General features: G+C 47.7%; 1 protein-coding gene across 1 annotated transcript in view; it reads left to right on the top strand.

Moving 5' to 3' along the window:
- MYO1E (myosin IE) overlaps positions 1 to 22,466 on the top strand; it is a gene marked incomplete at both ends in the record, with an annotated part of 191,810 nt that extends 169,344 nt beyond the window's left edge. The window contains 6 exons of the mRNA XM_084240164.1: positions 2,253 to 2,399; positions 3,924 to 4,081; positions 6,728 to 6,820; positions 9,575 to 9,776; positions 20,109 to 20,278; positions 22,390 to 22,466. Coding sequence (XP_084096290.1) covers positions 2,253 to 2,399; positions 3,924 to 4,081; positions 6,728 to 6,820; positions 9,575 to 9,776; positions 20,109 to 20,278; positions 22,390 to 22,466 — 847 coding nt within the window. The remainder of the gene's footprint in view (positions 1 to 2,252; positions 2,400 to 3,923; positions 4,082 to 6,727; positions 6,821 to 9,574; positions 9,777 to 20,108; positions 20,279 to 22,389) is intronic.
- Between the last annotated feature and the right edge of the window lie 5,399 nt (positions 22,467 to 27,865).

Below are 27,865 nucleotides of genomic sequence, written 5' to 3'. Positions count from 1 at the left end.
CTGATTCACATGCCTGGGTCACTGAAGGGAGGAGCTTTTGAATTTGATGGTTGAAGTCAAAGTGTCCAAACACATCGCTTTTCATTTCCAGATTCATGCTGATAAATGACCTTAGTCTTGGCCTCCTTGCTTTCTTCTCTTTATGGTAATGAAACTCCTAATAAATCTAAGCACGGTCTACTCCACCAGGTTACTTGTGTCGGCCACATTTAGCCACGTTGAATAATCACAGTTCTGCCTAAAGTACAGCCAGGCAAACAGACATGTCCAGACATGCCAGAGTGCCTTGAGGCAGGCAACTGAAACAGAACAGTTTCACCCCTCACCGCACATACCTTAAAGTGGTGCTTCTTGTTTCGCTTTTTCCCCATTGCACACACCCCTCAATTACCCTGAACACCGCCACTGTCTTATACCTGTGCCGGGGTCCTGGGGATGAAGTGGGAGAGCTTTGAAAGTGCCTTTGGAGTTTTGAATTTCTGTTGCCTGACCAGAAAACAGGAAGATGGTTGTAGCTTTGTGGTGACACTCTGAGACTTTATTTTCAACTTTTTCGAAAAGATTCTGATTCCCTTTTAGGAATTGTAGTCTTAGGCCTTTTTTAGGCCCACCAAGGTCCTTTTGTAGGAAGATTGGGTTGGGACGGAGGAAAAGTTTGTGAACAAAGAGGTATAATGGAAAGATAGGAAGCTGTCCTGCAATGCCCATTCTCTCCTTTACATACTGACAGCTGGACGCCTACCCAAATACTACATTTCCCAGGCTTCCTTGCATCAAGGTGTCACCATGTGACATAGTGCTGACTGATGAGGTATGAGCAGAAGTGACTAATACATCTTACTAGTTACACCTTTACATGGAAGGAAGACTAACAGGCTCTGCCCTAAACAGTCAAGACAACAGGCAAAGACTGGGAAAGCTTTGTGTCCGTTTTAGAAACCACGATCTTAGTCTTTTAGGAAGCTTTCTATAAGACAAATACTGGAGGCCCAGCCTCTCCCGTTCTCTCTACAGCTTTCAAAACTCTCTCCCCTCCATGCAGGAGTATCCCCATATTCCTACCCTGTTTAGTCACAGAATTCCCACACAGGTATATAATTTCTCCGTCCCACGATACTCATTAGCGTGCAGGTAATGGCTGTGCCTGCGGCTGTCTGTATGCCTGTTTTGGGCAGCTGCTGTGTTTGTACATTCAGCAGCACCCAGCATGGAATCTGAGCAGAAAACCAAAATCTCAGAGGCTCTTAAGTGCACTTCAAGCCCTAGAACACTGGCTTCCCCCTTTTTTTTTTTTTTTAAATTTCTCCTATGTTTCTTTCTTTTTTCTTTCTTTTTTTTTTTTTAGATTTTTTTATTTATTTATACAAGCACTGGGTATAGTCAGAAGCGCGGGAGGGTGAGAGAATTCACCAGAGCCAGAGCGGGGAGCAGAACAGGCAGACTGACAAAATACACTGCTGAGGGGAGCAGCAGGCGGCAGGAGAGGTCTGCGCGCCATGTGGGACCCTCCTCCGGTGGCCGGGGAGCAGCCGGGGATCGAACCAGTGCTGCAGAGGCTGCAAGCAGCTTCGCAACCCAGCGCTCAACCACTGCGCCACCGGGGAGGTCCCCCTGGCTTCCCTTTTGATAAGTGAACTTACAGTTCTTCAAGTTAGGATTTGTTACAATAGCTACAACCCTCTCATAAATTTCTACTAACTTGTTGCTTATGTGGAATTGTTCCTTGTCACCTACATTCTATGTATAGCATTATGGGTTTTTACGATTTTAGGAATATAGAGGTTGAATTTGAAATTTTTTTTTTAATATAGATTACATTGTCCTTAAAATTTCTGATTCAAAAAATAATGTGGATGGCGCGCAGACCTCTCCTGCCGCCCCCTGCTCCCCTCAGCAGTGTACTTACTCAGTCTGCCTGCTCTGCTCTCCCCTCTGGCTCTGGTGAATTCTCTCTCACCCCGCCACACTTCTGACTGTACCCAGTGCTTGTAGAAATAAAATAAATAAATCTTAAAAAAAAAAAAGAAGTTGGTTGCATTTAAAAAAAAATAATGTGGAGTATTTTGATTATGCTTCTGGTAGACTATAAAATTCCTTTAAAAGCACATTTCAGCCATGTTGTTTTATTTAGTCTTAAAGATTATCATTTACAGAAAGATGATAGAAACCTTATGCAATTAAAAAAAGTGTCAATGAAATAATGTAATAAACAGAAGCCCATGTTTGATGGAGTTTTTCCAATCTCTTCGCAGTACCATGCAGGATGACATTTTTATTCTTCATGAACAAGAGTACGACAGCTTGCTTGAATCTGTCTTCAAAACCGAATTCTTAAGCCTCTTAGCAAAGCATTATGAGGAAAGAACCCAGAAGCAACTACCTCTGAAGTTTAGCAATACGTAAGTAGGAATTTGGGACCCAAACTTCTGAGTAGAAGTAGAGGGGGCCTAGTTCTCACGCCAGGGGCCAGGCCAACAGGAGGGGAGGGCTGCAGGTTGGGGTGTGGGTTCCGACCAGCTCCAGCGGCTTCAGTGAAGCCCAGGCCCAGTACTTCAGGACTCCCGTGGATCCGCGGAGTCTGCAAAGGCAGTGCGGACTTGGAAAAGGTCAGGTTTGCATTTCTGTAAAATAATGACTTCATAAAATGGTGTATTTTATCATTTGGACAAAGGTCACCAAAGGAAGGCAGGGAAAAGCCAGTTTTTATAAATCCCCAATAGAGGAATATTTTATTTAGCAAACAGAAATAAGAGTAAGACAAAAGCAAAGGACTGATTGGAGGGGGGCTAAGTTTACAATATCGATGCATAATAAAGCATCGATGCATAATAAAGCCTTTTGGTGGGGGGGGGGCCTTGGGGACTTGAGGTGGGAGGACAATGAGGGGCCAGCATCTTGTATCTTGGCACACCTAGACATTGGCAAACTGCTGATTACCTAACCTCATATTTGCTGAGGGAGAATTACTAGTTTATCCGCCTAAAGTTGCCCCTCTATAAAATGGGGAGGGCCCCATCTCTTCCTGTTCACTAGTATGTGTGAAACTTAGCCATGTCTAGTGCTGCTGTGGTTGATCTGAAGTAGGCACTGGTGGTGACATGACTTCATTACAGCTTTTCTAAAGAACAATCAGGCCATCGATCCCAAGGGCCATTATTTGTATCTGGGAATTTGTGCTCAAAAAAGGGAAGACTGTGTAGAGCCATGTCACTCGTCAGAATATATCAGCAGCCCTAAAACTGATTTTTCTGTCTTGCAATATGAGAAAATATAAGTTAAAAAAGCAGAATATGGAGTTGTGTTAAGTACGCACAGAGGCAATATGAAAAATAAACTTTGGCTGGGGAGTTTTGGAATTGTGAGTAAACTTCCCTTCTATTTGTATTTTGATTGCTAGTGTTTATTTTCTTCACTATTGGGGGCAGGGACACTCGAAGAAATAGAACTTAATTCAGCAGCCGCATTCTATATTAAGGAAGCGTGGGCTCGCTAGTGTCTGAGGCATCTCCTTCTGCCACAAACTCCACCTGAGAGAAAGCGGGGAAAAGCACAATGATACGACGCAGCAGGTGTGGCCTCAAATTGTCCCCATCCTGCATTCCCTAAGACAGCCGCACAATCCACCTGACAAAGGGGCAGTGGCACCTGCAGTGGGGTACCTCCCTCACCAACTGGTTTCTCACAGGTGCTGGGCCCTAGATGCTTCCACCTCTGGTTCCTGGGCTCACTTATCACCATGCTACACCCATGGAGCTTGCACCCAGGCTCTTGGCCCTGTCCCTGCTCTAGGTTACCCGGTCTTGCCTAGTTTTTCCAGCATGTTTGCCCAGCAGCAGAAGTCCCTGCTGGAGACTGTGAGCAGCATTTTCTCGCTGCTTCAGTCAACTTGTGAATTCCAACAAACACAGAAATGCTTGTTGCAGGCTTGAACTCAAGTTGAAAAAGGAGAACTGGGGTCCTTGGAGTGCAGGTGGCTCCCGGCAAGTGCAGTTCCACCAAGGCTTCGGCGACCTGGCCATCCTCAAGCCCAGTAACAAGGTGCTGCAGGTCAGCATCGGACCTGGGCTGCCCAAGAACTCCCGTAAGTGCTCGAGGGGCCCCTGGGCACCTGCTGCACCCCTCCCTTCCCCAGCGGCCCTCCATCACCTGTTCCTATCAAACTCTCCTCTCACCCAGCACTCCTAAAATGCGCAAATCTGCAGGCAGAGAACCAGTCCATCTGCTTCCTGCTTTCTTCTCATTGGAACATTTCAAACTAAACCAGTATCCTGACAGAGGGGCAGGTAAAGCCTTCCTGAATGATGAGCACTCGTGTATAGAGTTCCCGGCATCACCAGCTTCATTGTGTTGGAAACAAATCAAAAGATGTTGGCTTCAAATTTCCCATCCCTTTCCTATCAAATCTTGTTGCTAATGCAAAGGCTATCCTTTCTTATCCAACCAAAAAGAAATCGACCACATTTGCCAACTGTGTACCATGCTTCGTCCTTACGATCTCCCACCCCCACTTCAGAGTGCTTTACCAGAAGACACGCACCATGCTCTTATGCCGCACCCCCTTCTGGCTTCTTCACTGGCCTTTAATTATTTTTCTATTTGTAATTGAGACGTATACAATTATATTTATAATGCAGAGTGTTTGCATATGCTATGTGTTCATACAAAGTAGAAATCTTTCTTCCCTGTATATGATCAGTGAAGAGTATGTGTAGCGCCAGCAAGGCACAGGCAGGTTCTCTGTGGATCTGGGCAGAGAGATAAAGGAGAGTCCTGGAGCCCTCAGTGGCTTTTTCAGGCAGTTAATGATCTTTCTACACCATTTGTAGTGAGGCAACTAGATAAAGGGCAGGTGTGGTGGGGGAGCGGAGGCTAGCGGGCCTCTCAGCCCCTGGCGAATCATTACTCTCTCTCTGGCTTTCTCCCATGGTCTCTTCCTCTCATGCCATTCTGCGCCTCACTCTGCCACACACTGCCACACCGTACTCTGTGTAACGCCACCCCTGTGTGCTCAGTCTCTTGTCACGCATGCCCACACCATACTCCAGGTGTCCACCATCAAGCATGGGTACCCCGAGCCCACACTCACAAGTGCCTCCTGCATTCAAGGCGCCGGTGATAGCCACAGAGACCAGCAGAGCAAAAGTCTGTTTCCTTTACCCCGCACTGCTCATCAACTGTTAGTATGTTAGTGTATCAGTTGATACTTATACAAAAAATAGATTCTTTATGGAGACATGGACAGGATGAAGGGCACACACAGAGTGGGGACCGCAGGACAAAGAACCTCAGGATATCATTACCCCTAAACCTGAAGGAGCAGAGAGAGGGAACAGTTGAGCTGAAGAGTGTAGACAGGAAGGAGGCAGGATGCTCCAACTTCACTTCCTGGCCAGCATGCATATCTCTAGCCAGTGCCTCCCTTTGGCCCAACCCATCTGGAAGGCAGAGGCCTAGGGGCTCAGGCAGAGTCATCCAAGAACTCAGACCCAGGGCACAGAGCAGAACTAAAGAGGGTTGCAGATAGCCAGCAGGGTGGAGGGAGCCGTGTTCAGCAAGCTCCAGGGTAGAACATTGTCCATTTCAGCGTTTTATTCAGCTTAATGCAAGAACCGTCCAGCTATGGAGACTCTAACCAGACCTCGGCCCCAGGACCCCAAGACACAGTTCAGCTTGCTACTTCCTGACCGTCTTTATCCAGCTTTTCTCTTTACAAGGAATTCACTCTGCACCCTAGTCCGCACCCCTCTGTTCTGACTGGTTCAGATCCTGCTCTCCTTCATGCCCCACTTGAGACCTTATTTATTGTTTTCCATTCTAAACACAGATATCTCCTGGGGACCTCATCGGGTCACCTGTGGCCCTTCCATCCCAGCTCTGATTCTGGCCACAGTGATGCTCCATTTAGCACCAGCTGATTTTCTGACTCTTCATGCCTGTATCTGGGGACAAGTCCATTCCTACCCTTTGTGGTTTTTGTGCTTCATGGGGAGACTGTAGAACACACGAGCTTCTGTGAAAGGCCCTTGACACTTAGCAGGTGTGGAGTCGGTGCTGAACCACGCTTTATGACAGGGGCCCTGATGAACGACACTCACATGTTTAGCTTCCGTGCTGTGTTCAGAACGTGAGCACTGACTTTAAAGCATTCCATCTGTGTCTTTGGAAAGCATCCGAAAATGGAAACATCTTTATAAGATTATTAATACTTGTCAGTAAAGCTACTGTTTCTACCATTTTAAGACTGATCTCCATCAACACCTCCCCCAGCCCCTCCAGTAGCTACTAGGGGGGCTCTTCCTTCAACTGCCCCTCTCCATTGCCCCCTGGCACCTTGCAGTCCAAGCGGGACCTGAATTCCAAATTTCACAAATGTTTTCCATAAGTAAAGAACCATGAGGAGCCATAACACCAACCAGTACTGCGAGGTTTTGTTTTGTTTTGTTTTAAATATTTATTTATGCATACAGGAACTGGAGTGTAGGCCAGAGGTACGGGGGTGAGAGGATTCACCAGAGACAGAGTGGGGAACAGAACAGGCAGACTGACCGAAATACACTGCTGAGGGGAGCAGCGGGCAAAGCAGAGGTCTGCTGCGCCATGTGGGTTAATTCCCTGGCTGGGGATCGAACTCATGCCGTAGTGACTGGCGATAGCTTGATAGCATTGAGACCTTAACCCCTGTGCCACCAGGAACGAGTTTTAACTTTGTCTTGCTTGCTTATTTCAGGTCCTACCAGAAGGAATACTATTCAAAACAGAGGTTATTCCAGTGGGATTCAAAATGCCAACTACCCACTGAGAGCTGCCCCTCCTCCCCCAGGTAAGCTCATCTCAGGTCACAGACCAAGAGCACGAACCTGGATCTGTGACTTATCAATGATGTCTGGGAAGAGACCCCTTGGCAATGCACACATATTAGCCAGCCATGGGCCATTTCAATGCCAGATGTACCCTAACTACACTGGCCCTACGTGTGACCCTGAAATTCAGGAAACGTATGAACTAGTGAGACTGAGCTGTGCTTGAGTGAAGTCGGGATTTCATTTCTAGCGATATTGCTCCCTTAGGGAAGACTTCCTAGATCAGTAGGAGAGAAAGGACAACTTTGCTGTGACAACCAGAGTATTGTCAGCCTTTCAGTTAGAGGATGTTGGCTTTGTACAAATAGGAGTCACCGGGTATTACCCTACCATCACTAAGCAGCTCCGCTCAAATATCAGGAAAATATTTTGCAACTTAATGACTAAGTAGAAAAAAAATTGTTTTAGTCCTATGGGATCTAGGAAGACTGCTCCAAAAAATCAAGTAATACCTGCCTGAGAGAATTACATCATTAATGGTTTTTTTAATCTTATGTTTCACATTTTGTATTTTATGATAACAGTATAGCATGCAGATTAATAAAATCCAAATAAATTTAAAATATTTTTGCCCTTAAAATCTGTTTAGTGTTTGAAGGGCACTCTCAAATTTTACAGAATGGTTTTCCTTACTCATAAAATTCAGTTAATAAAAAACTGCTCCCAGGATGTTTGATATTAGTAAGTTTGGAATTCTTAGTCTTGAGAGGATCATCTTGGGACCCATCTTGGGCTCAAATCATCCCAAACGAGAGAATCCTATTTTAACAGTGTTCAAGATGAGCATTAAAAAGCACTTCTTTTGTCTCCTGCTGTGGAATCTCCTGGCTGTCTGACAAAATATACGCTGGTACCTAGCAGTGAGAAACAATTCTCATCTGTTGGAGCCCCCATTCTGTCTGGCCCACCTGCCTTTCCTCCCATCTACCTTTAACCTTGAAGAAAATCCAAACAAAAGGAAGAGCAAGAGAACCCTTGTAGCATTGTGCTCCTACTTCTCCCCCAGCACCCGTGCAGAATTCTGGCAAACTCCTTTGCCTCAGCTAGGTTGACTGAAGTCGCCTCTGACCAAATCAGATCACAATTTCTCTAGGGGGCAATTTCTTCATCAACAAAATGAGGCGTTAGACTGAGCCCCTTAGATCAGCACATCCCCCACTCTCAGTGGTCTTATGGACCAGGGTTGGGGGGTTTTGTTTGTTTCCCTTAATTTCCAATCCATCCAAACTATACTTGAGTAAGATATTTTTTAAAAATTACTAAAACGATGGAATTTTGAAAGCATGCAAAACATAAGCCAGTGTGTCTTACTAAATTCCAGAGACATGAAATAAACCTATCAAACCACTGAAATGTTTCTAAACGCTTACTCTTAATTTCTGAACTTGACACAAGCAAGCAGGTCATCAGTGATGTGGAGCGGCCCATCTGTGAATCCCCCTGGGAGTATCATGACCCTGAGCATGTCCCATCTGGCACACCCTCTTCTGTCCTGGGCAACCTTGGTAGCAAGCGGGTCCTCCAGTCTCCTTGTTTCTTTAATGAAGAAATTGGTGCTCTGAAAGGTCAGGTACCTTGCTCAAGGTCAACATAGCTATAACAAGCAGAATCTAAACTGAGCCCGAGTTCCTTTTAAACTGAGGCTTATCCCACTGATACCAAAGATTTCTTAATTTGGTTGGAAGAGGTTCTGGGGTAGGTTCACCAGAGTGTGCCTGAGGGGATCTTGTTCTCCTACTTTCTTTCCCAGCTGTCAGTGGAAGAGATCGGGCTTCTTCATATACAGCGTGGGATGATAATGTGCCTTTTGGCCAAAGCCGATGATTTAGAGCTGTTACCATAATCTGTTACCTTCCGGATAATATCATCTTAACTAGAAACTATTATTTGGCTCAGAGATCTTGCTCCATCCAGATAGTTCCAACTGGCGGCCACATTTCCCCTGCTAGTGAGGAGCGTTCCCTCCACCACCCACAACGAGCTCCCGCAGAAGACACCCAAGACTGACCCCTTGAAAATGGACATCCAGCTGTTTAAACAGCTGCCTGCCAGCCCTCTTGAATCATAACCTCATAATATTTTTTAGCCCAAGAATGTGCCTGCCAACTAGTTGCAGGCTTACCTTTCCTTGACTGTGGGTTTTGAAACCCTGAACATCTGGTGACTCTATTGTCAGATTCAGCAAGTACGTGAGGGTGTCTGCTATACTCCAGGCAGTCACTGGGTTACAACTTATTAGCTCCATTTCTCACAATATATTAGCACTTATGGGCCTCCCCTGGTGGCGCAGCAGTTGAGCGCTGGGCTGCAAAGCTGCCCGCAGTCTCTGCAGCACCGGGTCAATCCCCGGCCGCCGGCGAGGTTCCCACATGGCGCGCAGGCCTCTCCTGATGCCCGCTGCTCCCCTCAGCAGTGTATTTATTTTGTCAGTCTGCCTGTTCTGTTCCCCACGCTGGCTCTGGTGAATTCGCTCAACCTCCCGCACTTCTGACTGTACCCAGTGCTTGTATAAAAAAAATAAATCTTTTTAAAATATATATATATATTAGCACTTATGCCCACCCCCCCCCACCCCCGCCCATTCTTTTAGGTGGGGAAATTGAGGCCTGGAGAAATTTAACAACTTGTTCTTGGTTAATAAATGAAAGCCAGTCAGTGCACCTTTTAGCAGATCAGAGACACTCAGCTTTGTTTTCTCCTCTTTTCCTCTCTAGGATACCATCAAAATGGCATCATCAAAAACCAGTTTGTGCCACATCCCCATGTTCCTGGAAACCTGAGGTCGAATCAGAAAAACCTGTACACTCCCATGGCCCGCCCACCCTTGCCACGGCAGCAGTCCACTGGCTCCGATCGCTTGTCGCAGATGCCGGAGAGCTTGGACTTCCTCAAGGTCCCCGACCAGGGTGCTGCAGGGTAAGACTCCCCCCTGCTGTGAGGAAAGCTGGTAGCCTCCCTCTCCTTTTCTGGCACCAAAGCTCAGGGATTTCTTCGCTCTGTCTAGGCATGAGTCTAAAGCCTTGTCCCTGCGAGTGTTCGACAGGGAATGGACACAAATCCCCAGGCAGGAATATTGCAGCGAGGCGTTACCAAAACCAGAAAAGGGGGAACGGCCTATGTAAGCCCAATGACCTGTCTAAGACCGGGCAGGAGTAATACATGCACACTTCCTAGCGTGGCATTTTGCAAGTAGGAGGCTGCTCGGTGAAGTGCAGCCTGATGACAGCGGTGGTGGTGATGGTGCTGTCACGACTATCTCGTGGTGCCGGAACTTGTGACTTTGAAGGAATCTTCCAACTCCACAGGAGTCGCAAGGGTGGAATAGTCCTCCCTGCCGGACCTAAGGAGGGGCCTGCTCTAGCCAACTCTTCCCCATCCTCATGCTCACCTCCGTTTTCCATTCTGTCCATGTCACTAGAACGATACGTTTCACACGAGGAGCTGGAGACTTGTGTCCAAAAGAGAGTAATGCTGACGAGAAACAACAGCTCCATTCTCAGGGTGGGCAGCTCCCCACCCACCTCGTGCCCCTTTATGAGATGTTCTTCCTGCCTTGACAGCTTCTTTCTAAAGATTCCAAAGCTCTTAGGGACTGTGCCGTGTGGTCTCCTGGTGCGTCTTTTCTTCTGGCAAGACTTACCTCATTTGGTCCTGAGGTGGGCACCTTGCCATTGTACAGTCATCAGGGGGGTGGAGGCCACACTTAATATTAAGTCTCCCCCCAAATCTCAAACAGTCATGTATACCAGAATCAGGTACAGAACTTGCTGGCCTACTTCCGGGGTTTCTGATTCATTAGTTCTGGGTGGGGCCCAAGAATTTACATTTTACCAAGTTCTCAGATGCTGCTGACTGAGGGACCACATTTTGAAAATCACCACTCTGCAGATACCTGCTGTCTAACTGATAAAAGCCAGGGAGGTTTTCCTGTAAAGGTAAATAGAAAGGGTACTGTTGAGGCAACGGGACCTTCACTGTCACCCAGGCTTACACCCTTCAGATCAATGGACATCACTAAAATCATCAAACCAGCCTCCCTGGGCCCAGTTTAATGTCCCAAAGTAGGCAGGGGATTAAAATCAATCAGCAGAATGTACCAAACCTCTTAGCTCTAGCTGCTAGCTTCCTACTTGCTTTGGTTTTGGCAAGCAAAACCATCTTTCCAGCCTGCTTTGCAAGTTATAGACTTGCAAACCAGCCAGCCAGGAGCATCTGTCAGCCAAAAGCAGGCAATTGAGGAACATTGTGTCTTACCCAAGGCTGCTCCCTTCCAGCCCTCGGCTTCGTGGTTCCCTATTTAAGTCTTATCACACCCTTTGCCACCTTCGGGCCTACAGAGACATGATGCTGTCATGGCCGTGGCTCTAGCGCTGGCAGGAGGGCACCTTCCCAAACCATCTTCCAGGCAGTAAGATTTTCCCATCTATTGTGTGTAAAACTCATTAAGCTCACCGAGTTCGGTAGCTACCAGAATCTCAGCCAACCTCCTTTTTTCTAAGTATTTATTTTCTAAAACACATATGGTGAAAATTAAAATAATTCCTAATGTGGCTAGAGACATTGGACATACATTTCAGAAGCCCCGCGGTTACCTGTGTTTAATAACTCTCCTTTCCCAAGAAAACATGAGCTGCGTGTATTCCCTGGGAGGTTATTGGAGCAAGAGGGGCATTTGGAATCCTGAGCTTGTGCTTTTCCATAAACATGAAAATTCCTGTACCCATCACAGTTCCAAACAGTAACCTTGAATTTGCCACCAATCTATGAAAACAAGATAACCAAGGTCTTTCTCTCCTTGAGCTTTCACACCCTGGCATCTACCCCGCCCCTCTTTCCCCTCGCCTCCCCCCAGTAAATGTTCTTTACAGACATATTTAGCATAAGCAATCATTTCTTTTGGATCATGTAATGGGGATGAAATCAAATGGTGTAATTAGCACCTCAAGTTAATTCAGGAAAGTCTTTGTCAGTTTATTTTAGCTTCAGGGTTTTTTTTTTTGTTTGTTTGTTTTTTTTTTCCTGAGGAAGAGCACGAAGTCTTCACTAAGTTAATTCCCATCCCTACTGGATTCTTTCCCCTTGTGTCGCCCTGGTGTCGTTGGTGACATGGTAGCTGTTCTTGTCCTCATCATCGTGATCACTCTCCATGAGAACAAAAAGCTGTGGAGGGGACTTCATCTTGCAGTCCCTGAGATGACCCTTTGGAAACTCTGATTCAGATTAAACATCTTTCTTGATTCTCAGGAGCGAGTCCGTGGCAGGCAGGAATCACAGAAGCAGTTCATTCATCAGCCTTTGCTCCGATTCCAAGGAAATGCTTGTTTTGCCGATCACTGTGCCTTATATTTTCCCTCCCATAGCTGAGATGCACCATAATCCAGCTCCAGCTCATTACTGCAAGCATTAAAACCCAGTTTGTAAATGTCTTTTCTGCTGCGCCTTTCAATGCTGTGGTCCATTTCATCGGAGGACTTCAGGAAGTTTTAGGATACTCCAGAGATTAGTCCAACTAAAGTTGGAGAAACAGAGCAATACTGAAAACTGCTCAGTGGTGAGTTTCTGGCCATGCCACAAAAGTAGCATCGATTAAAAAATGTAAATGCTGCCTGTGTGTCTCTGGACGAGATCCTCCTAATGGAGTCATATTTTCAAGGGGCTTAAATTTTTCAACAAGTGTCCAATAGCAATATTTCCCAACCCCTAATCTACAGGAGCAGCAGCCATATCCTGGCCTGGGTGGACATGAAGCTTAGGAATTCCTGGCATCCGTTCCCACATTTCCAGTAATGTTTATAGATTCAACCTTTTGGAGCACAGCATATTTTTAAGAGCCAGTGAAATAAAATGCCATTATTTTCCTTCTTAGAATTGCAAGGCATAAGTTTCACATCTGCAGAACCAAGCAGAGATATTTGAAGGCTTAATCCCTGCTCGCCTGGCATAGACTAGGCCCGGTCCAGTGCTCCAGAGGCGTGGGGGCCACAGAGAAGTTCACCAAAGGTAGCTTGGCAGTGTTGCAGAGTGCAGGGGGCCAGCGAACTGGGTGTGAGTCCAGCTCATCTGTTCCTTCATTGATTCATTCATGGATTATTACTGAGTCACATGCTGGGCTCACAGATGTTTCACTAATGACCAGCTGTGGGCCTCATGTTTATCACTTAATCTTTTTGCACCCGGTGTCCTTACCTGTGTAACAGGGATGGTGTAATAATTTGGGGGGTTTCTTAAAGGCTTAATAAGGGTTTTGGAAACTATAAAGCACTAAGCAACTTGCAGGTTCATTTTTATTTGTTTTGTCCCTGTTATTCCTGTCTTGTGGGAAATGTTAATACTGATCCAAGACTGAAAGGAAGGTACCCCTTGGCCCTGTGAATTCATTCTCAAGAACTCAAGTCTCTGACCTGCAAAGAGTTCTGGACTCTGAGGGTCTAATGTTCCATGTTGCTGGCTGTGATGGGGGGATGGTAGGCCTAGGGGAGCAAGACAAAAGGGAGGCATTTTTCCCCAACACACTAGTACTAGCTGTGCACCTCTGGAGGCGCAGAGCAACAGCAGGCCCAGGGAGCTGTGTGGCCATGTGGCAGGAAGACACTAGGCCTGCTTGCACTTGAGAGCGCAGCTCCCTCTGCTGCTGTGCTGCTCCACCGTCCTGCCTCGGCATTCCCAGGAGAGCGCAAATACTAGCTTCACTTTAGAGAACTTGATCGTCATTGACGTCACAGGAGCTTTTGTTTTCTTGTGGGCTTTTGGTATCTTGTGGGATTGGGCAGCTGTCCACGCGGGCTCAGAGGTTGGGTGGCATCCTGATGTCTGGGGGCACAGGCACAGCGTGGTCTTCCCAGGTCACTCAAAGGGGGCTTTCCAGGTAGACCGGGTTTTCTCTGAGCAAAGTGGCTGTCATGGGCTTGGCCCCTTGGGGAACCGCGCAAACGGTTCCATTGTGGTGGTGTGAGGAGTGGAGCGGCCTGCTCAGGAAAGGTCCTGCTTGTGGGGGCTGTGACCCAGCTCCTTCGTGTGCTTGTCATCTTAATGGGCGGTAGCTTCCATGTAACAGAAAGTGACCCCAAAGTGGTGGTCAAGTAGTAATAGGAAAGCTGTGTCGTGCCAGTGACATATGTGGGAATACTGTATTGACTCAGTTCAGTGCAGTTTTATTGCTACATGGAGTTTTAGTGCCACATGCTACATGCTACTTATTGAGATGGCAACAAGGACAATAATTATAATCATGAGCCTGAAATTCTTGCTGTCATTTGCATTATGCCAATGAAATAATTTTATAACAATTTTCAGTCTTTAAGGTTTCTGAGAAGTACAGATAGCATAAAATACCAGCCATACCAAAGTTATCTCAGTCCTGCGTATCCGTTATAAAATAAGCTGAAGGAAAGCTGCATAGCTGAGTGCCCGCGCATTGCCGAGGGTGGGGTGGGAGGGCAGTGGGCATGCTGCAGAGCCACTAGCCCCCAGGGATAAAAAGGCCTGAGCTCTGATATTTGTCGCGGCTGGTTTCAGGCTGCCGGCAGGCCCACGGCTGCACTGAGAGGTGGGGAGGCATGTGCTGTCTCGAACATTGCAGGGCTGCCAGCATACACGGGCATCAACAGAAGTAAAATGTAGCAGAATAATTAGAATTGCGTTATAACTCTCTTGCCTTTGCTGTTCATGTCATTTGTTCACTCCTGAGTCTGATTTAATCATGAATAATGGCTGTTCAGCAACTCAGGCACAGAATTGCTGAAAGTGTTAACGACCTTCTCTCGCGGCTGGACGCAGCCCGGCGGGCGGTGGGCACGGGGTCTTGCTTGCTGAGCCCCTCCTCCACGGCAGCGGCCCGGCCAGGTGCTCTCTGGCTGCGCGTGGAGGCTCCTGTACCTGCACGACCTCATTAATCAGCTCCAGCAGCGCCTCCACGGGCGCGCGCTCCCCTTCGTGGCCGACGCAGGCGCGCCACCTAGTGGTGGAGGCGAGCGCGTCTGGCGTCACCTGCGCCTCCCCCGGCCAGGAAATGGCTGTGCTCGCACCTGTTTTCCCTGCGGTTGCCAGTCCTGCGTGGCAGAACTCAGGGCCCGTGCTCGCCTCCTCATTCCTGTGCTCCTTGGTGCATCTGACAGCAGATTTTGTGGAGAGTGTGCTTTAAAGCCTTCTTTGTGTTTGGTTGGTTTTTGGTTTGTTTTTGAAATTTTTATTTTTTACATTATTGTTTTGTTTTGTTTTGCTTTTTGTTTTTGTTTTTTTTTGGTGGGACCCTCGCTGGTGGCTGGGGATCGAACTGGCGCTGGAGAAGCTGCGGGCAGCCTGGCAACCCAGCGCTCAACCGCTGCACCACCAGGAGAGGCCCATATTGTTGTTAATTTTTAAACAATATTTGCTTCCCCCCACTCCCTCAGGTGTAGTCCCCATAGAATTTCCTTCCCCATGTCACCCGTGCACCATCACCTCAGTCCCCTGTGCTCCCTCCTCCTTCCCTGCAAGATGTCTCTGGTTTATAATTGTCTGTTTTTGTTTTGTACTATTGTTATTTTTTTACACTGATGTCTTAATTTGGTTCCCCTATATTCCTGCTGTAAGTGAAACCATCCAATATTTTTTTTTTCCTTCTGGCTTATTTCACTGAGCATAATTCCTTCTAGCTCCATCCATGTTGCTTTGCATGGCATGAATTTATCTTTTTTGATTGCTGAATAATATTCCATGGTGTATATGTACCACATCTTCTTGATCCAGTCATCTATTTTGGTAATAGGTTTTAGGTTTTGGTAATAGGTAATAGGTTTTACCTATTGTAAATAGTGCTGCAATAAACATAGGGGCACAGGTGTTCTTTTGGATCAATGTTTTTGTGACCTTTGGGTAGATCCCTAGGAGTGGAATTGCCAGGTCGTATGGTAGCTCCATTTTAGTAGACTGAGGAACCTCCGGGCAACTTTCCATAGTGGTTGGACCAGTTTGCACTCGCACCAGTTCCTTTTTCACCACATCCTCGCCAGCATTTGTTGTTGCTTGCTTTTTTGATATGTGCCATTCTTACTGGTGTAAGGTAGTATCTCACTGTGGTTTTGATTTCCCTGATGATAAGGGATGTTGAACATTTTTCCATATGCCTGTTGGCCATTAGCCTGAATCCTCACATTTTACAGATGAAGACACTGATCCCTAAAGAGGTGGAGTGATGTACCCAAGTTATATGCTAACCTTACGCACTGACTCCCAAGCCAGGGTCTCCCCTCCTGCCACCTCTGTCACTCCATCAGGACGTGTAGACTGAGGCCACAGCGATGAGCACAGGCAGGCCCAGGCCCTATTGCCCAGTGGGGTAATCAGCAGAATCGGGACACAAGTTCTCCTGCAGGCGAGGGTTACCAGAGATGTGGCAGGAGGTGAAAACCATCTGAAGGCGGAACACAAATGAGTGGTGCTGGCTGGGATGGGGTCAGACCAGAGGAGCAAAGCCAGTCAAGGGACCAGAAAGATCAGTGCAGCTGCTGCTCTGGGGGCCTATGGCAAGGCCATTCTGCTGCCAGTGATGAAACCAGCAGGAAATCAGCATCAGTCTTTGCACAGAAATGTTCGGAGGTTAACTGGAATGATGTCTGAAAACGCCTAGCACGGTGCCCCGTAGGGCGCAGGCAACCAGCAGAGCTGATTTTCATAGAGCTCTAGGCAGGGGCTGCCAGAAGATCCTCCAAGAACAGTGAAGACATGCTGGGAAGTGAGAATGAGGCGGGATGACCTGTGAGGAGGACTTTGCTGTGACTGGCCCACTGCCGAAGAGCCTGCCCTGCATCAGCTGCCGTGGCAGTTGCAGCCCTTTCTGGTCCCTGGGGACGTTTCAACAGGGGGATCCAGAGAGCCCCGCCGCAGTGTTGCCTGAACCTACTCTTCCTAATGCAAAATGCAAAGTGATTCTCCACCTCTGCCATCCCTTCCCTCGTTCCTACTCACCTCATCATGCTCTGCTCCCCAACAAGAACACCCCAGCTCTAACCTACCCTGGACTCTCCCAGCCGTGAAGTGCTACGAACCCCATTCAACCAAGTGCTAAACAACCAGACACTTACATTGCCAGCGCCGTGCAGGCATCAAGGGCCTGGGACAATCAAGCCAACTCTTGTCGTGGATCTGCAGGGGACCCCAAAATCTCTGAGTAATCTTGATTGGTTTCATTTTGACTTACCTGAGGAAGTAGCCTCTGATCTTGGGATCAAGGACCACTGGTGGCTGTGCTCACCTGGCCATTTAGAGGGGCCCTCCCCACCTCCTGGCAGCTACTCTGGGCAGCTGGGACACCCCAGGTAACAGCAAGTGCTGCAAGGGCATGTGCAGTTTACTTGTTTTTTTAAAAAGTAGTTTTTCGAGATAATGACATACCATAAAACCAATCCATATAAAGAAGAATTCAGCAGTTTTTAGTGTATTAACACAATTGTGCAACCACCACCATAATATAATTTTAGAACATTTTCATCATCTCCAAGAGAAAACTTTCCCCCATTAGCAGTCAGTCCCCCAACTGCCAGTTCCAGCCCTTGGCAACCGCTAATCCGCTTTCTGACAGTATAAATTAGCGTCTTCTGGACATTTCATATAAATAGAATCCTACTTCTAATGCTTTGGTAACTATATTGCTAAGTTTTCTTTTCATATGTTATAGATAGAATCGTTTTCTCAGTTTGGTTTTCTGATTTTTCAATGACAGCACAGAAATGCAGCTGATTCGTAGGCACTGATCTCGTGTTCTGTCGTCCTGCTGAACTCGTTTGTTAGTGCTGACGGTTTCATTGTGCATTCCCTAGGATTTTCTCTCTGCAAGATCATCTCTTTTCACTCTTTCCCAGCCTGTACGCATTTTCCTTTTCTTGCCTAATTGCTTTGACTAGAGCTTCCAATGCAACATTGGACACAAGTCGTGAGAGCTGGCATCCTGCTAGTTCATGCTTTTGGGGGGAGGCATTGTGTCTTTCACTGTGTCTTTGCAAATCTGATGTAAGCTAGGAGTCTGTGCACAGGAGTCGTAACCCCACCTTGGCTGAGAAACTTCTGTGAAGGACGGGAGGAAGGTTCTAGTGTGGCCTGGCAGGACAGGGACTGGGACGGAGGAGGGGGCACCTGGCAGGAACTTTGTAGACCCCCTGAAGGATTTCGGCCTGTTTCCCAAGAGCAGAGAGAAGCTGTTAGAAGGATTTTCAGTGGGGAGGATGTGAACTAATAAAAACCGAGCCGGGTGATGTTCTGGGAGCCTAGAAATGAAGCAACTCTTAGGAGAGATGTGAAGGAGGAGGAACTGAGAGGATATAACCAGAGAGGGAGGGCAGTGTGAGGGGGTGACTCCTGGATGGCTGCAGGGAGAGTCTTGCCTTCCAGAGGGTCATTGTCTCTGTCTTGCCCTAAGAGGCCCCCTCTGTGGGGCTTGCACCTAAGTCACTGTACTCTTAGGACCTCATCAGCCTGCACTAATGGTGAGGGGTTTACCCCTGGGACATGAAGAGAGCCCCTCTTATGTCCTTCTATGAGTGCGTGTTGTGTGTGCATATGTGCACGGGTGTACCTACCCCTGCTCCCGGAAACTGCCAGGCTTTCTTCCCTCCCTGTGCTCTAATATGCACACCCCCCCCACCCTGCCCATTCCTTGTTGCTGGGAAGTCAGATGACTTCTGGTATCCAAGTTAATGACTCTTATTTATTTAACCAAATGCTGACACATCCCTGCTATAGAGGTTGCTTGGTTAAAAGCTTGCTTGCCCGGCCAGCTTTCAGAGAAGCAAGCACTTCTCAAGCAGAGAATGGGGATTTCCAGAAGACTGGGGAGAAGGTGATGTCACGCTGATGATCTGCAAGATGCCGTTCCTCTGGATGAAAGTGCTTGCTGGGGAGTGAGTGGGAGCAGGGACAGGAAAACGGGGACCTGAGCAGTTATCACGGCGGCTCCGTGAGGACAGTGGGGCTCCAGCCTTCTGACAGCACAACCCAAAAATGGGTGTGTTTCTTCCTTCCAGAACTCCAGCCAGAGGAAAGGCCCGCCCTGCCCTTCTTCCTTTTGTAGGTGTGAGGCCAGACTTGACAGCCGGCCCCACAATGTTTACTGCAGTCTCGCAGATGAAATTTTAGGCTTACGTTTCTTTTGTGAGCAGATGAACGTAGCCTTGCTTTGGTTTATCCTTGAGCAAAGTGGAGGGAAAATTCTATTTTGTGGGGTTTTTTTGCAAAATGCAAACACATTATGAGCATCATTGATCATTGTTCCAGGTATAATAGTAACAAATAGGAGAAAACTATAGTTATACGCCTTCGAGACAATGTCTGAGTGGAGACTGGAGGCAAGATAGATAAAAAGACTCCATTTAAGCTCGGAGGCCTGGGTTAGCGCTCCCGAGCTCGGAGACGGCGCTGATGCCCACGCCCTGGGCAAGGAGGTGAGGCCAAGGGAGGCTGCTGCGTCCCCTCCAGCGTGCAGAGCAGCTCCTCCACCGGGGTTCGCCAGCCCCAGATGTCATCAGTGCTGGAGTAGAGAAACCGCGTGGATAAGCTCTCGCATAAGACTATTCGGTGGCACTTTTTGGCACTTTTTGGACTAGTGAAATCTAGAATCATCCCACATAACCGTCAACAATGGACTGGATGAAAAATTGTGGCGTCTTCCTGCCATGGGCTAGTATAAGGACATGAGAACGTGAATGAACTGTAATACATGCACCAGGGAACAGCTCAGAAATGGAGCTAGTGATGGAATGAAAGTTCTTTGACGCTGAAATAGGCACACTTCATTGCTTAGGGATCCGACATCTGCGGTCGAGCCCCCGGGAGAAGCAGAGTTAGTCCATGCAAAATGCAGGGTCATGGTTGCTGATTCCAGAAAGGGTGGACATTGAAGGGCGGTGCCTGAGGCTTCCATGGCACCAGCAAGAGTTCTGTTTCCAAAACTAGGGGGAGGGATAGAGGCGGGACTGTCTCCCTGGTGTTTAAATATGCTTTACACACTTTTGTATGAATGTGTCTTTTCCATATTTCCTTCTATGCTGGGGACACAATAACAGCAGCTAATATTTACTGAGAACTACCTTACACAACCACCTTTCAGGGAAAGTGTTTTTTATTTTCAGAGAAACTTTAGGGAGCAATACACCTTCTGAGAGTGGAGCTGGATTTTGACTGGAGATGGCCAGTGGGGGCCCCACACCCCAGACCACCAACCGCTGCTGCCACCCCTTGTTGGGTCCCATCTCTCACCAGCCTCCACTCTCTCCACAGGGTCCGCAGACAAACAACTAGTCGACCTACCCCGGCGGGGGGCCGGCCCAAGCCCCAGCCCAAGCCCAAACCTCAGGTGCCACAGTGCAAGGCCCTGTACGCCTACGATGCTCAGGACACAGACGAACTCAGCTTCAATGCCAATGACATTATCGATATTATCAAAGAAGGTAAGTGCATGGCCTGCTGGTGGGACAACCTTCCAGAAAGCATACAGTCACAGAGTTGTAAAAACTAAAACAGGAGGGGAATTTAAGGCCTTCTCTGAATGAAACTTGCAGAGGTAGGTCAGGCTTCGGGCTCAGTTAGAACAAGACTTCCTTTTATAATGCTTCTTTCAGCTCTGCCTTCTTCTCTGTATTTTCTCCTTTCTTTACCTGTTTTTCCTCATGATAATAAAATGGCTGCAGCAGCTCCCGACTGATGGGTCAAACTGTCTAAAATTTGCATTCTCTCTGAAATCTCTCCTAACCGTAAGAGAAAAGGCTTAGGTTCTACTCTTATTGGACCAAATTTGGTCATGTGTTTGTCCCTGAGCTAATCTCTGTAGCAAGATCAAGTTGTATGTAGAGTGAGTTAGACCTCATGGAGACTGTCCCGGAAGACCCGAGGAAGGTCACCCCACACAGACTTCATGACTTCCACGTGATGAGGGTAGAAGGAATGGAAGCCAGGGAGGCAACCTATAACATCCATTATAAAAGCCATCTGTGGGTTTGGCTGAGTGCTTTATTAATGTGGAAGAGAAGATCTTAGAATATAATAGAATGTATATCTGCTCAAACATCAGTGCTTCTGGAAGCACAGTAAAGCACGGTAAAGCTGACCCGTGACTTAAAACGTTAAAAAGTACCCTGAAGGAAGTAGTATTGTGGTGAGGACTGGGGAGAGAAAGAAACAAAAAGATAAAGAAATGAGGGAAACTAAGAAGAAACGGGACATAAAAGTCCTGGAAGTAAAGAGAAATTTCTGTTTTAATAATGTCAGTGTGCAGAAGGATTCCTCAAAGTGAGAAGAAAACGAGAAATTAAATAATAGATCATTGCTGCAGCTACTTAAGATATAATAAAAAGTAACAAATTGGAGGAGAGAGATTTGCAACTCATGAGTTCACTAATATATAAAAAACTCCTTATTAACAAGAATAATAAGTGAGAGAAAAATAGACAAATGTTATGAACAGTAGCTGCAGAAAGGGTGGCACTTCTTTATCTACTCATAGGAACTGGCCTTTATTTATACTGTTAATATATTTTTTTGAGTGCAGAACATACACTGTCACTCATTTTAATAAATACTGCTTGTCTAACATGAAGTATCTCTGAAAGGAAGTACAAGAAATGGGTACCGGTTGCCCCCACGGCTTCTCCTTCTATACTTTTGAAAGTATTGCCTGTTACAAAAGATATTTTTTCTTACTAAACGGTAATAGAAAACCCATATTCTTTGATGCAGGAAATCTATCCTATAGAAGTACTTGCAGGTAGGCCCAAGATTGCGTGTGTGTTTGTGTGTGCGTTTATTGCATTGTCATTGTCGTGGAAAATTAGGAACAAGTGTCCAGCAGTGAGGGACTTCTAGCGTACAATGCAGTTGTTTAAAAAAAAATGAGGCCTCAGATATTGGAAGTTTTTCTCTGTTAAGTATTGAAAAGCAAGATGTAGAATAATAAGATAGACATGGCCTGTTTTCTGCTTAAAACTGACTGGTGTTTGTAATTGCACAAGAACAGCATGAAAGACTAAATACCAAATACTACTGGTGAAGGGACTAATATTATCTGGGAAATAAGGCTTGAGTTCCTCGGGAGGGGCATGCACTGTGCACCGGGAAACTAACCCTGGGGAAGGCAAGTGGAGGAAGCAGGATTAGGGGGCCCTCAGACCCCAAAGCAAGCAGAGAGTCTTGATTCCAGAGCAGGCCCTTTGCTGCGGCAACTGAAGCTCCTGGGTCCTGGCTCAGCACTGGCCCCAGATAGGAGCCGTCAGCATCCCCAGAGACGGGAAAGTTTCTGCAGGGCCCACAGCTGGAGGCTGCCAGCAAAGCCACATATCTGGGCGGCAAGTTCTTTGTATAGGAGACCCTTAGCGGCCCCTCTGGGTGTGTGCTGTGGCAAGGGGCGACTTTTTACAGCCTATTTTTCCACTGCAAATAAAATCAGTACAACAAAAAGAACACGGATGGAGCCAAATCACCGTGTGGTGTGGTGAGCCCGTGGGGCAGGGTGCCTGTCCACCACAGCCTTGCTCGCCTTCACTTTGGCCGCCTCGTCTCCCTGCAGATCCTTCTGGCTGGTGGACGGGTCGACTGCGAGGCAAGCAGGGCCTGTTCCCCAACAACTACGTGACCAAGATCTGAGGCACACAGGCACCATGACACCCGGGGCGGAAGCGGCTCCAGGCGCAGATGGGAAGGGGACAGCTGGGAACTCCTCTGGCGCCTAGCGAGCCGCCGCTTCTCCAGGGCCTGGAGCTATTCTGGCACCTTCCCCTCAGAGGACATCGAACAGCTGGGCTGGGGACAGCGGAGTGTGACTCCGCAAATGACCCCACGAGGTAACCTGTCCTAGGAGCCCAGGAGGGTAAAACCACCACCCGCTGAGATTTATTTATTGTATTTAAACCTGGTGAGAGGACAGGTGGGGTGCACAGGCACCCGGTCTGCTCTATCCTAACGGACCCCACCGCTCACCAGACCCCGGAACCGCTGCAAGCGGCCGCCGCTGACAAAGTGCCTTTAGTTGAAGAGCACATTTCTTTCCTCCCTCCTTCCCTGACCCGGCACACATTCCTCTCTGCCTTCGCTCCGGGGGGCTCGGCCCTCCTCAGCGGGGCTCCCCATGAGCGGGCGCTTCCCGTACAGACATGGGGGCAGCGGGCCTGCTGCGCCCACGGGTGCGGAGGGGCAGGGCGCTGCTTTCCATGCTGCCTGGCCCGTCGGGCCACCAGGCTGGGGCCGGGGGCCGGGGCCTGGGGCCGGGCTGTCGGCCTTGCTCTCTGGGTCTTCCGTTGGAATGTGGCTGGCCCATGTTGGTTTTTTTTGTTTAATGCTGTACCTTACAAGGAGGATCATTTTCTTCGAGCTGTACATTTATAAAAACAGATCATATACTGTATATATAAAAATCCGATGTTAGAAACATGTATGAATGTACTAAGTAGTATCCACTGTACTTACCCATCAGCTAGGTTGATTACAGACTTGCACCAGGTACTTACGACGTGCACTACTCCTCTCCAGCTAGAGACGCCGTGTTTCTGCTTGCTCGCTCAGCCCCTGCGGCCCGCCCCACGCTCTCCCTGCAGGTGATGGCCCCGACCCCTGTGTCCCTCCCTCGCCTCCTAAATAAATAAAGGCCTTTCAACCATCTGGTTCTCTCGTGATCTTTGTTATGGGTTGAATTGTGTCCCCCAGCACCAAAAGGTGTTGAAGCCCCCCCCCCCCAGCCCAGTATGTGACCTTATCTGGAAATAGGGTCTCAGCAGGTAAGATAGTCATTAGGGCAGGCCCTGATCTAACACCACTGATGTCTTGATAAAAAGGGGAGATTGGGACACAGACACAGGGAGAAGAGCCAGCCCAGGCCTAGGAGGGAGACCTGGAACCAACCCTGCGACCTGGATGTCAGACGTGTAGCCTCCAGCACTGGTGAGTCAAACAGTCCTGTTGCCAAGTGGCTCAGCCCATGCTCCTTGCAGGCGGCCCTTGTATGCCAGCGCCATGTTTCTTGTAGTGACAGTGAAGAGGTGGAGACAACATAATGTCCATCATAAGGGGGCGGGTGTAGGGAAAACTGTCATTCCTTCCAGTCGCCATAATCACTCTTAAGCTACTGGGGAAGCAGGGTTTGAACAGCGCACCCCTTTTTGTCATTTTAAGATCCCCAAGTCCATGGGGAGAAAGCAATAGGGGGCAGTGGAAGGAATCACTTGTGAAATCCCTTAAATAAAAATGTGTGGCCTTTTCATAATTGCCCCTAATGCCACACATTTTTCAAGCCAAAGGGGTGTAGGGGAGTCAGCTCTATTTTTAATTCAATGACTGGCTGTTTGGGTTTTTTTAAAGAGAAAACTACGCCTTCGTTGGCGGAACAGGCTCTGCGCAGGGGCTGAGCGGGAGCGGTGGGCCCGCCCTGCTGCTTGGCCTGCGGCTGGTAGCCCGTCATCTCGGGCTTGAGTTCCACCTGGTTGAAGTTCTCGCCATTTTGAGTGCTGCGCGCTCCCTGCCCGCTGAGACAAGAGGATCACGTCTAGCAGGTGCGTCTTCAGCCACAGGTGCTGTTTTCATTGCAGGCCCGGCTTCTGACACCACCGCCACGGCTTCGGCCGCATGTAGGTCACATCCAGCAGCCGCTTGAGGGGAGCCCACGCCATGGTAAGTGAACTCCCGGACAGTCCACTTCTTTCCCACTTCTGCCATCGTGTCAGTTCTTGAAAAGCTGGCATATTAAAATAATGCGTAACTGGGACCCACAGGCTCTAGGTGACAAATACAACTTGAGGTGAACAGCCCCACAAGCCGCAAGAGGAAACTTCAGCCGTGGAGATGAAAAAATAAGCTCTGTCCCTGCCCCAGTGCCAGCTCCAGGAGGTGCTCCCCCAGCCTGGCTTGAACAGGTGAGTGAATTTATAGGTGAAGCAGCACTAGATCCTGAGCGCAGGTGCTAAAGCCCTGGAATTAATTTAAAAAGCTTGGGGTAATATTGTTGGTTTAGTCTAAAGATCATTATTTCTAAAATTTTTAAGTGTAGGCTAATGGGAAACTCTGGGATAGATAAGTAACGTCCCCCATTACTTTCCAAACTAATAAGTCATCAGAAAAATGCCCCGTTTTCCCCCCTTAGGGGTCTTAAAGTCCTTAAACCTGGGTGTTCACTAGTCTCTGGATTTAGGCCTGCCGTTTTGTTCATGGGTCACTCAGACATGTCACTTAACCCGGGAGAAGGCAAGGGGGCTTAGGAAACCATACCTGCTTTCTGGAAGGTGCTACTCTGTTTGGGATAGAAGTCTGTGTGCACATACACACCCGTAGAGTAATGGGAAATGCAGATCTGACAGACCCCTTCAATGACGGCTCAAAGAAACCAAGAACCAGGTGGTCTGAATGTGGACCTCAGGCAGTCAGACTAGTTGTAAACCAGAGGTTGGCCTCGTAACCCTTTTATACCCTTCAATATTAAGGATCTCAGAGCATTATGCTTTTGTTGCTTATAACTGTCAGGATTTACCCTATTAGAAATTAACCTGTGAAAATTTTAAAACACCAACAAATACACATTCTACTAGCCACCAGTGCTACATCATCATGTAGCCTCCAGAATATTCTACCTTACTCTATGGAAAGAACCGAGCAAAAGCAAGTTGCATCCTAGAATCATCATGAAAGTAGTTTTGACCTCATGGACTTCTTGAAAGGGTCCCTAGAACGCATCATACTAAATAGGTTCAAACACAACAAGCTGTGCGACCTCTGTTCTTGTTTCTATAAAATGGGCAGGAGTATCTCCCTCATGGGGTTCTGGACTAAAAGTATGTCACTTACACAGAGTCTGGCACAAAGGAAGAACCCGAACACCCGCTGCTATTATTTTAAGAAGGTTGCTGGTCTTGGAAAGAGATGGACTCTGGGCAAAGTTGTGTTAGACCCAGGACTTTACCCATCAAAGGAAATTACAGATTCCTAGCTGTTAAGTCCTATTTGTGTTTTTTGCTTTTCTTAGGTTGATTTTTTAAGAGAAAGATTAGAAGTTTAAAGGTTGACAGTCTGACTATCAAACTGAAGGCAACGATTAGGAGCATGAACTTGGGATCGGACCAAGGTTCAAATGGTGACTTCTCAAGAGCCGTGTGACCTTCAGCAAGGTAGTGAACTGTACCTAGCCTTCCCGTCTGCAAAACAGACTATAAACTAGCGCTCCAAGGGGAAGGGCACAGCACAGCTGGGGGGAAAGGCATCAGGCTAGTAGGAGTAAAAGCAAATTCTTGACTCTAGGAGGACTGAGAAGACCAAGGAGGCCTTGGGAGAGACAAGAAACAGGCAGAGGGGGTGACATTGCAGAATGACTCCCAATCTTGCGCCTATGGAAGGGGTAAGCATCTGGAAAAGTAGCACTGAAAGCTGGGCCAGACTGAGTCTGGCTGCTCCGCTTAGGGAGGTCAAAGGGCGGGGGGGCAGCTCCAGGGGCGTCCAGAAGTGCTGCGGCACTTCAAGACCTTTAAGATACTTCCCTAAGATATCCTGGCAGTATAAACTTCCTGAGCTGGACGTGCAATACTTAGCTAAGCAAAATATGTAATAGAGCAGTTATCAAATGTTTTGAAATCTCCCACAAACCCTTTCCTGATGAGCAGCTGGATCTCGGGGGTCAGTGGGAAATAGCTGTGCATTTTAGAGCCGGGAAGGCTTTCGTGGTGTCACTTAGTAGTTAACCATTCACTGCTGTTCACTAGTTGAGGCATTCCTGGGCCGGGAAAAGGCGGTCTGGAGCCCGCTCCTCCTTCCCAGCTGTCATAGGCACCCCCAGTCACAGCGCACTGGACCTCACGGTGAAGCGGAAGGCAGCTTTGGCCGCACTCTGGTCGGGCAAATGCCGAGTTTAGTGAGGTGACGGCAAAGCTTGTCGGGGCCTTTATGAATCTTACATAAACTCACAATGTATCCCAAACATGCTGCTGTTTTCTTTCAAAAACAATTAGCATCTTGTTGAATGAATAGTTGGAAAGTTACTGCTGTAAGAGATTTGTTTTAGGGTCTTTATTTTAGTGGTTGGAGATTGAGCGTGCACTCCCCCTTAGACAACGATGTGCTCAGATGCCCACCAAAAATAAAACTCAGAATGTAGATGAAGCAGCACAAAAAGATTATGTATTCTCTGCTTCAATTTTAACAAAGTATCACAGGCCCATTTTCTTTTTCTAGCTGAGGCCCTTTGAGACTGCTCTTCCTGATGTCAACTTCCCTTTGAGAGACACAACTGGGCTGGAGGCCATGGCCCTGGTGGACCAGGTAGGTGTTCCCAAGAAGAAATTAGAAAAGAGTTAATCCTTTTATATTCAAGTTTAAGAATGAATTAGCATTCACTGAAACCAAATTCTAGGATTTTTATTTTTCCATTTGAGAAAATAGAAGAAGTATTTTTCCTAAAGCTATTCACAAAACCTCAAAAAGAAATTAGGCAAACTCCCACTGCCCATCTGTGACTATGCAGGTGCCTCTTTTCACCAGCTCTCTCCCGCTGTGGGGCAGGAGCTTCCTGCCTGTCCATGACCTGTCAAGGCTGCCAGTCCATGCAGGACTCTTAGCAAACCTGTCCCTCCTGGGGCAGCTCTTCCTGCCCGCTTGTCTATGCAAGTGTACTTTACTTTTTTTTAAAAAAGATTTATTTATTCATTTACACAAGCACTGGGTACAGTCAGAAGCACAGGAGGGTGGGAGAATTCACCAGAGCGGGGAACAGAACAGGCAGACTGACGAAATACACTGCTGAGGGGAGCAGTGGGCACAGCAGGAGAGGTCTGCGCACCATGTGGGACCCTCGCCGGTGGTCAGGGATCAAACCAGCACTGCAGAGGCCATGGGCAGCTTCGCAGCCCAGCGCTCAACTGCTGCACCCCCAGGGGAGGTCCTGTACTTTACTTTTCTACCCCTTTTCCTAATAAACCTGCTTTTTAAATATTAAAAAAAAAAAAAATTAGTCAAAGCAAACTTCTGATTTCTTCAGGATACAATGCACACACACACATACAAATTACCTTAAG

Source organism: Talpa europaea (assembly GCF_964194135.1).
Source record: "Talpa europaea genome assembly, chromosome: 8".
Taxonomy (NCBI): Eukaryota; Metazoa; Chordata; class Mammalia; order Eulipotyphla; family Talpidae; genus Talpa; species Talpa europaea.
This window is presented reverse-complemented; position numbering and strand designations above follow the sequence as displayed.